At 42.5% G+C, this 20520-nt stretch overlaps 1 protein-coding gene across 2 annotated transcripts in view; it reads right to left on the reverse strand.

The window, feature by feature from the left end:
• Positions 1–1538: 1538 nt before the first annotated feature.
• The window catches only part of scn4ab (sodium channel, voltage-gated, type IV, alpha, b), a 56818-nt gene continuing 37836 nt past the window's right edge, over positions 1539–20520 (reverse strand). For both annotated transcript variants that reach the window (XM_057345567.1, XM_057345566.1), the window contains exons 20-26: positions 7710–7832; positions 7223–7504; positions 7080–7133; positions 6851–6988; positions 6668–6772; positions 6282–6552; positions 1539–6200 (exon numbers count right to left, since the gene is read on the reverse strand). In XM_057345567.1, the coding sequence (XP_057201550.1) occupies positions 4966–6200; positions 6282–6552; positions 6668–6772; positions 6851–6988; positions 7080–7133; positions 7223–7504; positions 7710–7832 (2208 nt within the window). In that variant the 3' untranslated portion in view covers positions 1539–4965. The remainder of the gene's footprint in view (positions 6201–6281; positions 6553–6667; positions 6773–6850; positions 6989–7079; positions 7134–7222; positions 7505–7709; positions 7833–20520) is intronic.

Here is a 20520-nt window from a genome sequence, read left to right on the forward strand (position 1 = left end):
GTTACAATTGGAATGGCAGCAGATGCCGGAGATAAATCCACCATGCCTCAGCTGTTCATGCAGGGCATTCTGATGAGTGTTTTCCCCTGAACTTGCTACCTGTCAATCAAGTTTGAGAAACTGTAGAAACTGCCCTGTCAGGTGGATCTAGGAACAGCATCCTTTCTCAAAATACCAATCTAATGATTAAGAATAGCAAGAGCAAAGCTGATCTCTGGTCAGTAGTAAGTGCATCACATACCACAATGACATATATTCTTTGATCAGCATGTTTTGAGAGTTGAGGAATTCTCAGCCCTTGAATTTCCATTATTGTATATATTAAGAAATGAAAGAACACAGATTAAGTTGCAAAAAAAAAAATACACAGGCTACATTGTATTGTTGGTTGGTTTAGTCTACTCCAAATCACTACTCTGCCAATCCGGCTCCTGGAGGGCCACTGTCCTGAACACACCTGAGCTCAATTTGCAGGACAGTAGCCCTAAAAAATAAATTAAATTAAAAAGTAAAATAATTAAAATAATAATTAATAAAATAATAATAAAATTAATTAATAATAAAATAAAATAAATAAAACAAAATAAAATGGTTTGAAAGCTGAGTATGAAGACTTCATGTTTGCAACATTAAAATATAAACTAATTCAATATCATTCCCACAACTTTGTTTGGGGCCCCTTGAAATGTTGATCATAGCTTAAGCTTTAACTCTGATTCTAATGTAGTAAACAGGGACAGCTCCATCTTAAGTTAAGGTGTAGGTCACTTACATTACTATGATCCTTGAACCAAGCAGACAGTTTTACGTGTCGAGGAGGACATTAAAATGACAGCCTCTATATAGAGAACGCTGTCTTCCAACTCGCTTCCGCTTTTCACTGTCAGCTCGGAGGATCTAGAGTATCATTCTCTCGTTGCTCTGTATTTCACTCTGTTTTTAACTCTCACCTTTGGGTTCATAAGACGGGCGCTGACATTGTGTTATGTGTACAAGCAAACATAACGCATAAACATGCATAAAGCATTTACAGTAAGTACATAGTACTTATTTGAGGTTTTCTTGCAACTCTTGACTTTAATTGAAATATATGAAGTTCTGATATTAAAACAATATTTAGGAAAAGCAGAGGCACCTGCTCCTGACTTCACCCGCCACATGTTCAGAAAGCCTGCAGACCTTTGAACCCCATTGACCCTGTCATTGTAAACTGCTCTTGAACTTCTGACATCCTTGATCCCATCCACATTTGCACCCATCGCATTTCTTCAGGAAGGGGAGACCTACTTTTCTGTGTCCTAAAACGGTTTAGGGGGTTGGATAGGACAAGCTGTACTGAGATCAGCAAGGTTTGGGACACTGCTACTTCAGTGCAGACTCCACCTTGTTCCCACTTCTTGTCAACTCTTGTTTCAAAAGGGGCAATGTTACACATCAACCTTGGAATGCGTTGCCTCCATCCCGCCCACTCTCCAGTTCCACAGGCTGCCCATCACAGCCCTCCAGTCAGCTCATGTTGCAACTTCAGGGCCAGCTGTGGGTTCTTGGCTTTGGATGCACCGCTTGTTGACGGGGCAGGCTTCTCCAGTGCGTCCTTTGCTTACGGAAAGGCTGAATCCCTGGACGGGACCCTCGCATTCCCATCCAGCCTGTTAACGGAGCAAACAAAGGTTGCTCGGGTCACATAGACTGACAATGCTGAGGGAAACATTCAGGAGCATGTTAACGAAAAGGTTACATGCTCAAGACATTTTAAAGAGTTCACCCAAAAGTAAAAACGAATTCTGTCATCATTTATTCACCCCCATGTTGTTCAAAAGCTGTGTATTACTCTTTCTTGTTCAAAACAAGAAAGAAGATATTTTGAGAAATGTCTCTGTGGTTTGTGTCTATACAATGGAAGTCAAAGAGGGGCCAATGTTGTTTGGTTACCAACATTCTTCAAAATATCTTCCTTTGTGTTCTGCAGAAGAAACAAAGTCATACAGGTCTGGAATGACATGATGCTGAGTAAATAATGAAAGAAATTTCATTCTTGGCTGAACTGTCCCTCTTTCAAAACATATAGAAATTGTTTTAAGTTTCAGTTATGCAAGATGATATTTACTATATCATTAAGAGTCTGTGCCACTCAAACTGCAGTGAGATGGAATGAGCATACTAACACCACTCTTCTTTCAGTGTGAAAGAGATGCAGTGACCTTCAGTCCTTAGATCACACTTCACAGCTGACCTCTGACCTCATTTGTATGCACAGAACTCGAGCAGCTGTGATCTAGTGGATGCCGCAGTGGTTTTCCTGCTATGCCCATCTGGGTGGCACGAGTCAGTTTGGTAGAGTCACACATGCATACTTACTGATAGATCATGAATGGCCAATGGGGGACAGGCAGTCATGATTCGGTTTTACTTATAGTGTTAAGTTATCTCTACAGTACTGTAGTTTGCATTTACTTATTTATTTAGTCAGCTCTTTATGGCATATCCTACTGTTGTACTTTTAAATACATTCGAATTAGAGTATCCAAATGACTTATCTTTGTCCTAATCTGAATCTTTTTGTTTTTCTTAAAGGGAAAGTTCATCCAAAACTGAAGATTCTGTCATCATTTACTCACCCTCTTATCATGTCAAACATGTATGACTTTCTTTCTCCCAAAGAACACAAAAGAAGATATTTTGAAGAATGTCGGTAGCCAAAAACTGTTGGTCCCCAATTGACTTCTGTTGTATGGACACAAAACCAATGCAAGTCAATGGGGACCAACGGTTTTTCTTCTTTTGTGTTCTGCTAAAGAAAGAAAGTCATGCAGGTTTGAAATAAGGTGGGTAAGTAAATGATGACAGAATTTTCATTTTTGGGTGAACTTTCCGTTTAAGGGGTCTTATTGTTTGAGCACTAGATGGCGTATGTTTGCCATATCAACTCTAATACAAGACGTTTTTTGATTGTTCCTTTAAAATGTATATTCCTTAACCTTAAGTTTTGCTACTTCAATTTTATAATCCCTCAATTTAATAAACAAGCAAAGAGTCAACAAAATGTTTATTCCAATAATGTAAACAGAGAAAGAGTATACAGTAAAATGTACAACTGCAAAATGTGACATCAACAACATGCATTCAGCAGATGTGAAGAAGTAACAGATGTTGTCATTGGCTAGCAGAACAGTAAAGTCCAGCTTAAATCATTCTTCTTGTATTTATATTGCATTCATGTCGACATTACACAATTCGCTTTATGGTAAGTATGGTAAGTAGAAAACAGACTTTTTCCATTGTTGTATAAAATGACATTCAGAACTGGATTTCATTGATATTCTAATTTGTCACATATCATCTATTAATTATTATATGTTAACTAATGCTGTAAACAACTACTAATTTATCTTGAAGTGATGGACAGCTATCATTTCATCAAAGTGCTAATTTAGATTTTATGTCTTAAGACCTAAATAAAAATCCACATGACTTGGAAACCTCAAAATATGGCTTATTAAAGCAAAAATAAATATCTTTACTAACCTTTGGTTTGCATTAGAAAAAATATAAGTTAAGAATCCCATAAATAAAAGTGAAGGGTTGAAGCTCAAGAAACTAAAAACCTTAAAAGGGGGTTAATAAACATCAGCTTCTAAACATTAGCGCTCCATTAAATGAAATAAATCTAAAAAAAAGTACAAAATGTTACATTTAAAAAAGGTTCAGAAATAAATAAAGCAAGAAATAAATGTCTATATTAAAGAACATCACAGACAGTGTCTCCACAGTATGAGGGTATTGGCGTATCCAAAAAAATGTTATTCAATAAACCTAGGATTTCACAGACTTTATACTTGGAACGAGCAAATTTGCATTTAAAGAAAGGCTCATAAGGCAAAAAAAACCTCAAAGGCAAATATTACAGGATCCATATTTACATGACAGAATGTTTAGTTGGGCAGTGAAGCACTAAATTGCATATTGTATTTTTAATGATATGTTCTGAGCTCATCCTTAACAGCAGCAAGATGTTTTTAAGATAATCGTTTAATGCTTGTATTAGGCAGTGATTACAATACTACCAGAGTACTATTGTATTAAAAGACCACTGAAATATTTGCTATAGTAAGATCTGAATAAGGCAGCAAGGCAAAGTAATAATACATGGTTTAACAGTGAACTAGTAAGACTAATGCTTTTAAATATATTTTTTTCATTGTTAAATTATATTTTTACTGTTAGTGCAAATTTTTAACCTACAGCTACATTGAACAGTGAAAAATGTTTTAGTAACAAAAATCTCTAATAGTTAAATGACAAAATAACTGAAATGAAATAAAGTTAGATAAGTTATCTGTAACATACCTCCATAAAGGGGATTGAAGTATACAACACTCTTAAAAATAATGTTTCTGTGAACGGTTCTGTGCAGCCTTTCCCTTTTAGCCAAAGAACCATTTCTTGCTTAAGCTTTATAGGTTTTTTGTCACTACCATGAGTCTTTCAGCAATGTAAAGGTTCTGTTGTTTTTCATGGAACTGTACAGTTAGTTTTAAGAACCTTTATTTTTAAGAGCGTATGAGTTGAATGGTTAGTAAGCAATGTTGTTGTGCTTACAATCTATAGCTTTAAATCCTGAAAAAAACATAAAAAAACCCTTCTGAATTTCTCTAGCGTTCTCTAAGGGTCTGTGCATCAAAAACATTTTTGGCTGCTTTGATATATGCACTAGGAGGTCAAGTTTACAGCCCAAACCTTTCCAGTGCCGTTCGTCAAACAGTCAGTGATTGTCTGATCCGCAAGGATTGCATCAATTATACTGATCAAAATTCTTTACCATTTGACATCCCAGTCAGGTAACCGCTCTTAATTTTTTTTAACACATGTGCCATAGTTCAACTCTGAAGATGAACAAACAGTCTCCTGAAGGGTCTCAGTATTGTTGTGCATTCCTGGTTTTGTGTATATTGAGGGTGGATGCTTCTACACAATGGACTCTCTCAAGTTCTCTACAACGGAGTCACGGATGGAAAAGGGGGCAGAATGTAAGATCACATCACTCTGAACCCTCACCGGAGGACACTTTGCTTTCTGCTGCTTTTTTCCTTGCTGGGGAAAAGAGAAGCCGAGAGCTTGGTCGTCCTCAAAGGCTTGATCTCCATAACACTGGCTCATTTTCTCAGCTACCATCCCTACTTTCTCTGGAGATTCCTCATCTTTTCTCTTCGCGTTTGTTTTCTCTCTGTACATATACGAGGCGTGTTTGAGGGAGCGTTTGAGTACGTGCGCACGGTAAGCTTTTTGAATTGTGGAGGCAGCCACCTCTTCATGCTTCCGTTTAAGAGTGCTGGTGATGGGCTCGTTCGAAGCTTTCGACGGGTTGTTCGCCATAAACTTCTCCTCCATAGTTGACTTCATCTCATCCATCTGGCCGGAATCTCCCAGCACCTCTGTTGTAAGAGCTAGCAGAAGGTCCAGACAATGGATCTTGTCTCCATGGACCATGGGAAGGTCCATCTTGATTAACTTGATCATGTTGGGTTTAGCGATTCTCAGCGGCTCTTTCAATGTGTCGCAGAAATCCGACAGCACGCTGTAACCGATGAACTGAGATGCGGTGGGATCAAACTTCTCCCAGGTTTCGTAGAACAACTCAAAGTCGTCTTCGCTCAAGGGGTCGCTGCTCTCCTCCGTCGCCACGTTGAAGTTTTCGAGAATAATGGCGATGTACATATTAACCACAACGAGGAAAGACATGACAATGTAGCTGCAGAAGAAGACGATTCCTACAGCCGGGCTCCCGCAGTTGCCTTTGACGAATGAGCCTGGGTTCTCCACATCTGGGTCGCAGTCTGGTGAGGCACTGTTGAGAATTGGCGACAACAGTCCGTCCCAGCCGGCGGACGTTGTGATCATGAACAAGCATATGATGCTGTTCCCAAAGGTCTCGAAGTTGAACATGTCATCAATGCCGCCTTCTTTCTTGACGTACGCAAAGTTAGACATGCCGAAGATGGAGAAAATAAACATGATTAGGAAAAGTAGGAGGCCGATGTTGAAGAGGGCAGGAAGTGACATCATCAACGCAAACAGTAACGTCCTGATGCCTTTGGCACCTCGAATGAGCCGCAGGACGCGACCGATTCTGGCCAGTCTGATGACACGGAAAAGGGTGGGCGAAACGAAGTACTTCTCGATAAGATCTGCCAGTAAAAGACCTGCAAGACAAAAAAATGTACAAGATAAGACTTTTTGTGAAGATTATATGATTAACATGAATAAGCAAGAAGACTCCTTACCTACGATTGAAAGAATGACCACCACGAAATCAAAGATGTTCCAGCCGACAGAGAAGTAGTGATAGCGCAGGGCGATGAGTTTGAGAATGCACTCCCCAGTGAAGATCACAATGAAGAACAGATTAATATAGTACAAAAAAAATTCCTTCTCTTCACTCTGGTCATCCGTCTCCACCATCATGGTGACCATGTTCAGGCAGATCAGGACCATAATGAAGATGTCAAAGAACTGCTTGGTGACAAAGTCGAATACCAAGCCTTGACAGCAGTTCTGCCAACATCAGACATGTCAATGAAGCATATTCGAGAGAGAAAATTCAATAAGAATTTGATTGAAGACCAAGTTTCATTCCAAAGATTCATTGATGAGAAAGATTTTGTCTTACCGCAGGTCTCGGTATGGGTTTCTGCGGCTTCTTGGAGCCAAGTTTCTTCATGGCGTTGTAGTACTTTTTCTGTTCCTCTGTCATGAAGATATCTTTACCCCCAAAGTGAAGAGACAGCCATAGTTATTCTAATGCAAACTTTTCAAGCATTCAAGATGATAAGGAACCATTGCAAATACTTATCTTTGCCTTCTGCTGGTTGAAATTATCAATGATGACACCAATGAAAAGGTTAAGCGTGAAGAAGGAGCCAAAGATGATGAAAATAACAAAGTAAAGGTACATGTAGAGATTGGACTCATACTCCGGCTGCGTTTCGATCTAAGGAGAATAAAAAGGAAACTGACATTGGAGTACACAAATCTGTGTGAAGTCTAAAGTCACGTGATGCCATTTTAATACCATGCATTACCTCACGGGAATCCACCGCAGCATACATGATGTCCATCCACCCTTTAAATGTTGCCTGGAAGCCAGTTAAGTTGTTTTATTTTTTGCATTTTTTTGTGACCTATAAGACTGCAGAAAAGCATATCGTGTGCAGACATTGCTCACCACTTGCAGTAAGGAGAGGTAGCCCATGCCAACGTTATCATAGGTGACCTTCAGATTCATCCATCGCACATCATGGCCGGCCTCGGCGAGCTCCAAGCACTCAGTCTTATTGTTGACCTCAGAGGGAAGGAATTTTTGTTCTGATGTTGTGTTGAAGCAGTAGTAAAACTTTCCAGCGAAAAGGTTCACCCCCATGATGCTGAAGATGAGCCAAAAGATGAGACACACCAGGAGAACGTTAAAGATGGAGGGGATGGCTCCTATCAGGGCGTTCACCACCACCTGTGTGTATTGACAACATAAGTGTCTGAAGTCTAACCTAAAACCTTCAATCTTCTGTGTTAAACAGCCAACATCTGGATTTTAAACTTATAGGTAATAGTAGGGAAAGAATGAACAAAAAGCAAAGGGAACAATATGATCTTTGAATGACAAGCCGTGGTAATAATATGAATGAAAGCAGAAAACTCAAAGTACGCAGACATACCCTCATTCCTTCAAATCTGGACAGAGCTCTAAGAGGTCTCAGAGCTCTCAAAGTTCGGAGAGATTTAATGGCCCCCAGTTCAGAGTAGCCTAAAATATTTGCTGTCAGGCTGATCAGGGACACCTGCAGAAATATAATTTAGATATTTTTCATGATTTTTTGTTAAACGTTCTAAATAACCTCTAATCTCTTACAAAAAAAGAAGTGCATTAGTGTACTTTAAGCTAAACATTTGAACGTTTTATATGTACTTAGAAATATACTTAAAGCCCCACTGCAATGCCTTGGAATGCGCAGCATTATTTGACGTGTTGACATAATTTCAACTAAAAAATGCAGAGACCCCGCTCCCTTTTAAAACAACCAATATCGTTTCATTTAAGGCACACAGTCAGCCTGGCAAACCTGTATTTAACAGCGTGATAGCCACAGTGGTGTAAAGGTCTATTGAGAAGAATAGGAAGATCCGTGATACCAGTGATGTGTCATTTGAAGCTTGTTATTTACGTTGGTGAGTGACTGCTGCGCTGTCCGATCTCTTCCATAGAGGCTTAACATTCAATATTCTGTGTAGACTTGAAACGAGTCAGATACGTTTTTTTCTCAGCGGATTTGTGCGTATGATCAACGGAAATGATCAGCTATGTGCTTTCGTATCTCTGAACCGGAGGACACTCACGTGCAACTGTTCACGCAGAGGGTGTAAAGAGTACCTGAAAACCATACTTGAATAAAAGTACAGATACCTTGCAGTGAAAAGTACTCCATTACAAGTTACAAGTCACAAATTCCAAAACAACTTGAGTAAAAGTCTTAGAGTATCTGATTTTAACAGTACTTGAGTATTTTATTCATGGGGAATGTATGCTCAAAGCAGCACTTGTTCTCAAAACTTAAGATACATGTCAGTGAAAAACGATAAGGTTACTCGCGTAACCCCGGTTCCCTGAGATAACGGGAACAAGCATTGCGTTTGGCAGGGCGCTATGGGAAAATCTTGTTTTATCTGATACTGAAGCCTATTGGTTAACGTCTGTGAAAATCACAGAACAATAGCGTTTGGGCGCGCCATTTTGGGCGGCACCGCTCGCCTAAAGTCCGGGCCGAACGCCATTCAGTACCATATTTGACTGAAGTGCGATGTAAAGACTCGCTGCATGGCCCTGTAGCACAGCATGCTATGCAATCCTCATTCCCGTTATCTCAGGGAACCGGGGTTACGCGAGTAACCTTATAGCGCTTTTCCACTGCATGGTACCATCAGGCTTAGTACGACTCGGCTCGGTACAGCTCATTTCACTTCGGCTGACTTTGCTTTTCCACAGCAGTTTAGTACCGCTTCAAAGTGGGTGGGGATGATAAACTTATCGTCATGGTTGCGCTGCCTCTACTGCCGTAGCATCATTGTGAATGCGACATAAACACACGCACAACACAGGAGTAATGGATCATATCAATGGCGGATGGAAGCAAAACAAAATACAACTAAAATACCAGAGAGTTTGGGAAATCTTATAGCAAAGAGCATACAACGATCATTTGGTTTGCTCGACGGCGCACAAGGGTAGGCTAATGTAGCATTTAACATTGTGTTAAGGGTCTCAATCTCTATTTTACTGTCACGAAGCATATAACGAAATGCCAAAACTACACAGTAAAAAACGTTGGGTTATTTTTTAACCCAACTGCTGGGTTGAGCTGAGTGGGTAATTTTATTGGGTTATTTTTTCAGCGTTGGGTAGTTTTTGTGTAACCCAGTTCGCTGGGTTATAGGCTGGGTCATTTTCACTGACAGTTGACGCACACCTGACGCGGGAGATTTAAATTGTCTCAGGAAGGAGCAGCTTTCAACGACGACAAATTGTTGGATTTATCAGGAGAAAAACGAGGTTTGTATCAATATTTTTACCTATAATCTATCGTTGTGCATGAAAATGCAAAATTGGATAATTTGAATTGCATTTTGTATTAAAAGTAATGCGAGCTTCGTCAGCTTTTGGTTTGCTCATCTGTAATAGTCTAAACAGTTATATGACTCGAATTTCGAACATAGGAAATGTTTCCATGTTCGAAATTCAACGATTTCATCTGAAATGTGACCTACATCTGAGTTATTTTTACTGTTTATTTATTAACATTATTTGTAAGTCAAAAACTTGACGCAAGCGTGACACGTTATAAAAAGCTGCCCGAAGTCGTTGAAACCAATCGTGCTATCATATGTAGTTAGATTTATCTTTAAAAGTGTTTAAATTGTGTTGTATGTCTTTCTTTTTGTTTAACAGGCCTGATCCAAAATTGCCGGTGGTTAGTACGGTGTATGCGTCACAGGGAGACCCGAGTTCGCAACCCGTCACGTGAAGTGGACATTGTTCAATACTTGAAGTTAAATGGGGTCGTATAACACATCTCCATGGATGGATTCAGCTGTTGTTTTCTTGTGTTACATTTTTGTGTAACATTACTATTTAAATAAATATTTTTCAAGGATATGTAGTCAGAAACTTTATTGAATTCATGTTGTATTATTAGTTACAGTTAGTTAATATTTGTCATTAAAATACACTTTTTAAAACATTTATTGTACTTTTAAACATACTTATTGTACTTGAAATAAATTATCTGAATTTGAATACAATTAGTTTTTGTTTATAAAGACAATGACATGAATAAAAAACTGTTGGGTAATTTTAACTCAACTGACTGAGTAGAAAACATTACCCAATTTATTGGGTTAAAATAACCCACAGTTGGGAAGGTGCTACACCAACCCATAGTTGGGTTACTTTTAACCCAACTGCCTTTTAACCCTTTTCATTGGGTTAAAATAACCCACAGTTGGGAAGGTGCTATACCAATCCATAGTTGGGTTACTTGTTGGGTTATTTTTAACCCAACATTATTTAGTGTGTAGGTACAGGTACTAGGTACTTGTTAAAACTCCTCTCGGGAGGGAGGCAGGCGCCCGTCGAGAGGCCATACATGCAGGTCCCACAGCTCGGGCAGGGGATGCCAGATTGTTCCCCCCATTTGGGAGAGCAGGTCTCTCCTCAGCGGAATCCGCCACGGTGCTGCCGACAGCATCCGGGTCAACTCTGGGAACCACGGCTGGTTCGGCCAGCGAGGGGCGACCAATAGTACTGCGCATTTGTCCTTCCAAATCCTGCTGATGACCTGAGGCAGCAGGGCTACATGGGGAAAAGCAAGAAGGCGGCGAGATGGTCAGCTCTGGGCTAGGGCGTCGTTCTGCCTCGAGAAGTGCAGGCTCTCCTGTTTTTGCCAAGTGGTTGATATCCTTAGGGCAATATCATGTTGACCCTGGGACAACATTTAAATCAACCAATCAGATTTCAGAAATAAGTTTACAGTTTATTTTAAGTTTAATCTTCCAATCAGCATTAGGTGCTTCTAGACCATTGTTTCTCACTTATCATTTCCCTCTGATTTTAGGGGTAAGTTATGGTTAGGGTTGGGGTTTGGGATGGGTTTAGGTTTTATTTATAAAAATGTTGTCCTTAGGTCAACAAAATATGTTGTCCTGAGGACATCAACCACTTGGCAAAATCAGGTCGAGAAGAAGTGCAATGGGCAGTGAGCATTCTCATCTGAGATGAACAGGTCGATGTCCTGTGCTCATAAGAAAACCAATATCCTTTCCTTCAAAAAGCTCTCTTCAGAAAAACGGATAAATAAAATAATGTTTGGGTAAAATTACAAAAGTCAAAGCCTTTTTCACTGGACATGCTGGTTTTGGCCTTATTGCCGGCTGCAGTCATGTCCTCTTCCCACATAAAACCCGCATTCGCATAAAGAAGCCATGTTGACAAGTTTCAGTAAGTAAGGGCAATGCCCTGTAAATGGCAATATTGCTTCTTCAGCAGCAGAAATAAACTGCTGCAGATAAAGTTAGGTGCCATGCAAAAAGTAATGTGCAATTGCATTAGTCATTACAAATGTAAAGAATACATATACTTACTAAAAAATGTAGTTGGTAATATCTTTAATACTCAGTACAACTACAAAATAGCTGAAAAGATACTTAAGTACAGTAACTTATTACATTTACTCCAATACTTTACACCACTGCGCTTGCTTGACACCAACGTGAAATAAAGACTTTAATGTTAATGTTTACACTGTCTGGATCATCCCCCATATACTGCACTATGCGTCAATCACCATGTAGGACTTAATAAATGTGCAAACAAGTGGCTGATATGAGGTGCCGCTTCCGTGGCTCTCATAGTGAAGGGGCGGGACTCTTCTGATCCTAAAGCCGATTTGATTGGACAAGAACTTTGACGAGAGGCTGAAGTGTAGAGTGATGTCATGGAATTTATAGATTTGTCTGAGCGCACGTGCCAGACTGTCAGTTTTGAACGGTTATATCTTCTAAATGGGAATTTTGTCAGCGCGTAGGAGCATATCAGTTTATTGTCCTTAAGGCTAACTTATTTTTAATAAAAGGAAAAAACGTTCATTATGACTTCACTGGGGCTTTAAGGTTACACTAAAGTATTGTTGACCTATACTGACAGAAAATCAGAAGTATATCTATAAACAGTATCTAAAAGAAAAGTATATTTGGCATTTACTTGCTCTTAGTTATAGTTTCAAGCATTCTAAGCATATGTGATACACACAAAGTATGTACACAACTGTGTAATGTTTTTGCTTTATTTTCTTCGGTTTATTTGTATTGTTTTAAGTTCATTCACCACATTATTTCTTAATGCAGTGTTTATGTGCAAGCTAACTATTGCATATTGAGCTACAAAAAGAGAAAAATAAAGGACTCTTATTTTGGCATTCTGACTGGGGAGTCGCAGACAGAACGACAAACTGCGAATGCGTCCTCAGATCAGCAGAGGAGCTGTGAAAGAGCAGATGCGACTCTCCCGTTCTTCTGACACTATTCCTGTTTTACAGGTAAAAACAGAGATTAATAGAGAAACCTATATCAATAGTACTGCGGTTGCATTGTTACAATGTTTGGTGAATGTTAAGTGATAATTGTGATGCAGTTTGAGAATTTGTTGTCTGTGTAATGTGATGTTCACACTAATGTGAAGAAAAGTAATTTAAGTATGCTCCAGTGATCATTATATCTGACTGTTGTGTTGTATTACGTATTTTTGGGTCACAAAATGTTTGACTGTTTAGGTTAATGTGTTAATTAATAGCGTTAAGTATCTCTGGGAGGCTCACTCTGTGGTCGCGTTTGGCGCGCTTTATGGTCACGTGACCACTCACTGATGAAAGCATGGAGAGAGGCTGAATCTGTAGTGATCCATTATAAATGTACTTCTAGGGGAAGAAAAAGAGTGAATTGCGGTTCACATTGGTTTTAAGAAGCAAGAGTAGTTTGAAATATTCAAGTTTACAGTTAACATGATGAGTAACTTCATATAAAATCACTTTGTGGTTGGTAATAACATTATTGCGGTTTATAAGATGTCTGCTGAGTATTAAGTTGTTAACCGAAAATGGTAATATGAAGAAAGGGAACAAGAAAGTGACAGTATGTGATTTATTTTGATGTTGGTGACACTCAAGTGCTGTACATAGACAAAAGAATGTAAAGAAATGCTTTAAAAGCAATTGTTTGTACTGGAATTGTACTGATTGTGCATTAAATAAAGAGATCAGCAGAGGAGCTGTGAAAGAGCAGATGCGACTCTCCCGTTCTTCTGACACTATTCCTGTTTTACAGGTTACAGTAATCTGTCTGCGGGGTCTCTGAAAGCGGGGCCTGCAACAGATTCTTGGGGGCTCGTCCGGGATCGGCTTCACGTGACACAGGGAGTCTGATCCAATCATCTCAGAACCGTCTGGACCAGGTGGCGTTGGGCTAGAGGCCGGCGGCTGCTACATCCACGGACGACGAGACAAGAGATCATGGCGGATCGTACGAGGAAACGCTTGGTGTGGGACATCCGAAAAGATCTGATCACACTACCGGGTGATGATTTGTTCCACATTGCCAAGGCCATCGGGCCTGTACAAGGTAGAGATTCATCTGAACTAGACCTGGAGGACAGTGATGGTTGTTTCAAGTACATCGATGCCTTCATGTCAAGTAAATCCTTGCTTGAAACTGAGGATCAAGGTATGAGTGGACTGTTGTCATTGCAAGAGACTGTAAAATCAGCAAAACAGATTTGCACTGCTATAGGTACATCTGAAGTTGACACAAACACTCATAACATGCATACTTCACACACACTACCCACTAACGACACCTACTTACCACCATTGCACCAACACAACACAAGTTTAGGGGGCGCTGCAGGGGTTGGATCTGAAACAAACTTAGATATTCAAGAAATGCTTGCAGAGTATGAAGAACTTGGCAAGAGAATCCGTCAACACAGGTCACCTACCGGACACACTGACCTGATCCAAATTGCAGAGCAGAGGAACGCCATTTCACCACCACCCCTGCACCAGACTGAACGACCTCAGCGGGTAGCTCACGGCAGCACATTCCCAATGGTGGGGCTCCCATGTATCCAGCCCCGTGAGTTCAAGATACATGGAGGCCAGATTGGTGACCACTCATCGGACATCACGTATAACAATGTATGCAGACAGATGGACGCTGGCCTCAGAGAGAACTTCAGCGATACCGACATTGTCAGAGGTGTGCTAAGAATCATTAAACCCGGCATTTTCAAGGACATGCTGATAAATAAAGACGACATGACGGTAAATGAGTTAAAGGGGTTCCTACAGTCACATCTGGGAGATCGGAGCAGCACAGAACTATTTCAAGAATTGATGTGCACCAAACAAAGTGATCACGAGACCCCTCAACAGTTCTTATACCGTGTAATGGGGTTGAAACAGAAAATACTTTTTGCAGCGAGACAAGCTGATTCAGATCGCAAGTACAGTGCAGCCACTGTGCAAGACGTGTTTTTACACACAGTGTACCAGGGCCTGAGTCACCGATGCAAAGACATTCGTAGCGAATTGAAGCCATTGCTTGCTGACAGTGATGTGACCGATGATGCCATCCTCAGACATGTAATGAAAGTCACAAGCTATGAAAATGAGAGACTGCGACGGCTGGGCCCACCGACCAGAACAAAACAGTCCACAGCAAGTAGCGCTCAAGTCCACAGTGAACCTGGCAGCGACGATGGGGGAAGGACAGCGGCTGCTGCGAGAAAAAGCCAAAATGACCCAATCAAGCAACTGACCTCGAGACTCGATGCCCTAACTAACATGGTTGATGCACTACAACGCTCCATGGCGGCACAAGTGGAGAGAGGGTGCCAATGCTTAGGCAGTCAACCAGTTTCCCGCCAAGTGAGCCGCTCACGGTGCTGTCCAAGGTGTACAGGAGAAGGGCGACAGGACTGTCCACATTGCTTCATTTGCAGTGAGGAGGGGCACCGGGCGGCTGGATGTTTGAAACGACCTCAGCGGCAGGGAAACGGGAACCGGCCACTGTAGAGGGACAACCAGTGACCGCAGCGCAAATGTCCCAAACTGATTACACCTACGCAACGCTGGACAGACCTGGAGGAAGAAAAGCCATAGATCAAAGACGTACCAACCAGAGACAAAATGATAAATCGACAGACCTGAATATGGACCATAGGATGTACCAGACCAAAATGGACACCATAATCAAACTGATAGGAAGCAAAGCATTAACCCAGTGCAACTTGAACGGACTCACAGTGTGGGCACTGCTGGACACAGGGGCACAGGTCAGCATAGTTGATCGTGTGTGGAAAGAGAAATACTTACCTGGTATTGAGGTGAGACCACTACGAGACCTACTGGGATGTGGGAATGATCTGGAGGTATGTACTGTTAATGGAGATCCTATTCCATTTGACGGATGGACAGTCATTACAGTCAACTTAATAGGGAACGAGGATCCGGGCCTTTCCATCAATGTACCGTTCCTGGTAAGCAAAATGCCAATTGAGAGACCACTCCTGGGCTTCAACGTGATTGAGGAACTGATTCAGGGGCGACCCGAACAGCTCATGCAAACACTCACAACTCTATTAGCTGGAGCTATTGATGTCCCAAACGAGAAGGCCCAAACCCTAATCGAAGTTATACGGACTGCAGAAGATGAATGTGGTCGTTTGAAGGTCGGTCAGAGAGGAGTCATCATTCCATCAGGGCAGATTGCCTGGGTGCAATGTCGGATCACGCCAAAGTTAACACAGTTGGGCTCTGTAGCCTTGTTTGAACCACAAGAAGATAACACCCATCTAAAATGTCTGGATCTTGGAGAGGGGCTTCTGGAGATACCTAATAGAGTTGACTCATGTGTATCTGTACCAATAGGGAATTGCACAGGATGTGACGTAGCTCTACCACAGGGCACGATTCTCGGGACACTGCAGCGGATAGAAAGAATAGTGGATCCTGGACAATCAAGTGAAGCAAGGCAAACGGTGATGGTCCAGACTGCAGGGACACAAGAGGCAGATATGAACACAGGCTTGTGGCATCCTCCTGTTGACTTGGGGCATCTAAGTGACAGTCAACGTGAACTCGTACAGAAGATGTTATACGAGGAGTCTAGCGTCTTCAGTAAAGGCGACGATGACATCGGATGTATCCCCAGTCTACAGATGTCAATCACTCTTCAAGATGCTATTCCAGTTCAACGAGCATACTCTGCCGTGCCGAAACCGCTGTTCAGTGAAGTAAAAGGCTATATACAAGAACTCCTGGCCAAAGGATGGGTTGTCAAGTCCAAGTCACCATATGCCGCTCCAGTTGTCTGCGTTAGAAAAAAAGACGGCAAACTCCGGCTCTGCGTGGACTACCGCCTCTTAAATAAAAAGACCATCCCAGATCGACACCCACTGCCTAGGATACAGGAGTTAATTGACACACTTGGGGGATATTCCTGGTTTAGCATTCTAGACCAGGGTAAGGCCTATCACCAGGGGTTCATCGACGAGGGTTCCAGACACATGACAGCATTCACTACACCTTGGGGGCTGTATGAGTGGGTCCGGATCCCTTTTGGCCTGTCAAATGCGCCTGCTGCTTTCCAACGCAGCATGGAAGGGATGCTTGACTCCTTAAGGGATGAGTGTTGCATACCCTACCTGGATGACGTCCTGTGTTACGCCAAGTCATTTGAAGAGCACGTTGAGAGCCTAAGGAGAGTGTTAAGGGCTCTCCGATGTCACGGCGTGAAACTGAAACCTGAGAAATGTGAGATGTTCCGGGGGGAGGTCAGGTATGTGGGGCGCCTGGTGTCAGCCGAAGGAGTGAGGGTAGACCCTAGGGACCTGGAGGCTGTTCGATCTCTCACACGCAAGACTCCACAGACGGTGGGGGATGTACGAAGGTTACTGGGTTTCCTCAGCTATTACCGGACATTTATCCAGGACTTTTCCAGGATTGCAAAACCCCTATACGAGTTACTGCAGGCAAAGACAGGGGCCGAGCAAGACTTGCACAGCCGAAGGAAAGTTAAGGGGCCACAAGTCCCCTCAAAGACTCCGGTAGGATGGGTGAGAGATCATCAACAGACCCTGGAGAGACTAGTCTGCATGCTAGAGGAACCACCAGTGCTGGCATATCCAGACTTCACCCTACCTTTTACGCTCCACACCGACGCGTCCGAAGAGGGCCTGGGGGCGATTCTCTACCAACGGCAGGAGGGGAAACCAAGGGTAATTGGGTATGGATCCAGGACACTGACAAAGGCTGAGAGTAACTACCGGTTGCACAGCGGCAAGCTTGAGTTCCTGGCCCTGAAGTGGGCAGTTTGTGAAAAATTCCGGGACTACCTTTTCTATGCTCAACACTTCACGGTGTACACAGACAACAACCCGCTGACATACGTGATGAGCACAGCAAAGCTGAATGCGGTGGGCCATCGCTGGGTCGGGGAGCTTTCTGACTTCCGGTTCGACATCAAATACCGGCCAGGGCGAGTTAACATCGACGCTGACACTCTGTCCCGTCTTCCCCTGGACATTGAAGCTTTTGAGTTAAAATGCACAGAAGAGTTACCTACCAGCATTGTTCAAGCAGCATGGGACGGTAGTCATGTATCCGGTGAAAAGGATGTGGCCTGGATCGCTGCTTTGTACATGTCCACTGTGGAAGATGAAGCACAGCCATTCCACACTGGGTTGCCGACAATTGGAAGGAAAGAGTTGGTCACGGCCCAAAAGGAGGACCCAGTGATTTCGCAAGTAAGGCTGTGGAAAGTTGATGGTGTCAAACCGACAGAGGAAATGAGAAGAAGCTTAACTGGGACCAGCAAGAAGTTCATGTATGAGTGGAGCAAACTGCATGTGGAGGAGGGACTTCTCTATCGAAAGACAATGGAAAGAAAGCAACTAGTTCTCCCAAGCAGATACAAGAAGCTGGCCCTTGAACACCTCCATGACAGGATGGGACACGTGGGGACAGAGAGAGTACTCAGCTTGGCGAGGGATCGATTCTACTGGCCATACATGAAGACTGAGATAGAAGGGTATGTGACCAGGAAGTGTCCGTGTATCAAGCAGAAGAAACCCACAGCACATGTCCGAGCACCTATGGGTAGCATCACCACACACTCACCCATGGAACTAGTATGCATTGACTACTTACACCTGGAACCAAGCCGCGGAGGGTATGAATATATCCTGGTGATCATGGACCACTTCACAAGGTTCGCCCAAGCCTACCCAACCAAGAACAAGTCGGGACGGACTGCAGCAGAGCGCCTGTTCCAAGATTATATTCCGCGCTTTGGATACCCTGCAAAATTACATCATGACCAGGGCCGTGAGTTTGAAAATGAACTCTTCCGCACTCTTCAACAGTTCGCTCGAATTAGCCACTCTCGAACGTCACCATACCACCCCCAGGGCAACCCAGTTGAGAGGTTCAATCGGACCCTGCTACAAATGTTAAGAACACTGGCGGACAAGGAAAAGGAGAGGTGGAAAGATCACTTACCTCAAATTGTGCATGCTTACAATTGTACACGGCATGAATCGACAGGATACTCACCCTTTTTCCTGTTGTACGGAAGACATCCTAGCCTTCCAGTTGACCTGATCTTCGGTCTGGCGGAACCAACAGAAGAGATCACACCGAAGGGATATGCAAAGCAGTGGGCACACAGAATGAGTGAAGCATACCAGATCGCGGAGAGCCACAGTCGACAGTCAAGTGCGAGAGGGAAAGCGCAGTATGATCGGAAAGTGAGGGGGGTTGTGCTGAAGGCAGGAGACCGAGTGCTGGTCAGGAACCTTGGGGAGCGAGGAGGCCCAGGAAAGTTACGGTCCTACTGGGAAAAGGCTGTATATGTGGTGAAGGAACAAGTATCAAACAACCCTGTGTATGTCATATATCCTGAGAACAGTGACCGGGGAAAGACCAGGACACTACATCGAAACCTGTTGCTGCTGGTGAACGACCTACCTGTAGAAGCTCCATCGACAACACACGGATCGACAAGACCTGAAAGACAGAAAAAGACAGTGAGACGCACAAGCAGTGACAATGTGGATGACAGAGACAGTGACCTGGTCAGCTCTGATGCAGAGAGTTGTGCAGGAGGATACTGGTTAAGAGCTCCAGTCAACAGAACGACATCAGGAAACGACCGACCCCCAGAGCAAGTTCCTGTAAGGGAAAACATTGAAATTATACCAGAAAGGGAAAGCTCAGGACAGATTCAGGACAGAGAAGTGCAAAGAACAAGTGAGAGTCCAGTAGGTGGAAGGGCAGCTACTTACCTTGAGGCATTGCATCCAGTTGACACTGACGAAGGAGATGGAGCAAATACAGAAAATAAGCCTGATTTTGTCGACAGAGCTGAGGCTATGGGAATGGAAGACGAAAACAGGGCTAGAAGGTCAGCTAGAGAGCGGAGGCCAAGACAGATTTATACCTACGATATGTTAGGTCAACCTGCGATCCACCCCTACGCCCCCGCATTGAACTCAGTTACTGCTTACTCCATCACACACATGCCTGTTTGGGGTTTACAAAATTACACCACACCCATTACTTACCCTCACCTGTATTTACCTTCAGTTCACACACCTTATGGGGTTACTACCACTGTTTGTTAAGAATGGTTAAAGTGTGTGGTTATGGGAAGTGAGGGGTTGATCTCTGGAGCTTTTCTTATTTTGTCAGGGAGAGTGTGATACACACAAAGTATGTACACAACTGTGTAATGTTTTTGCTTTATTTTCTTCGGTTTATTTGTATTGTTTTAAGTTCATTCACCACATTATTTCTTAATGCAGTGTTTATGTGCAAGCTAACTATTGCATATTGAGCTACAAAGAGAGAAAAATAAAGGACTCTTATTTTGGCATTCTGACTGGGGAGTCGCAGACAGAACGACGAACTGCGAATGCGTCCTCAGATCAGCAGAGGAGCTGTGAAAGAGCAGATGCGACTCTCCCGTTCTTCTGACACTAATCCTGTTTTACAGGTAAAAACAGGGATTAATAGAGAAACCTATATCAATAGTACTGCGGTTGCATTGTTACAATGTATGGTGAATGTTAAGTGTTAATTGGGATGCAGTTTGAGAATTTGTTGTCTGTGTAATGTGATGTTCACACTAATGTGAAGAAAAGTAATTTAAGTATGCTCCAGTGATCATTATATCTGACTGTTGTGTTGTATTACGTATTTTTGGGTCACAAAATGTTTGACTGTTTTGGTTAATGTGTTAATTAATAGCGTTAAGTATCTCTGGGAGGCTCACTCTGCGGTCGCGTTTGGCGCGCTTTATGGTCACGTGACCACTCACTGATGAAAGCATGGAGAGAGGCTGAATCTGTAGTGATCCATTATA

Source organism: Triplophysa rosa, linkage group LG11 (assembly GCF_024868665.1).
Source record: "Triplophysa rosa linkage group LG11, Trosa_1v2, whole genome shotgun sequence".
Lineage (NCBI taxonomy): Eukaryota > Metazoa > Chordata > Actinopteri > Cypriniformes > Nemacheilidae > Triplophysa > Triplophysa rosa.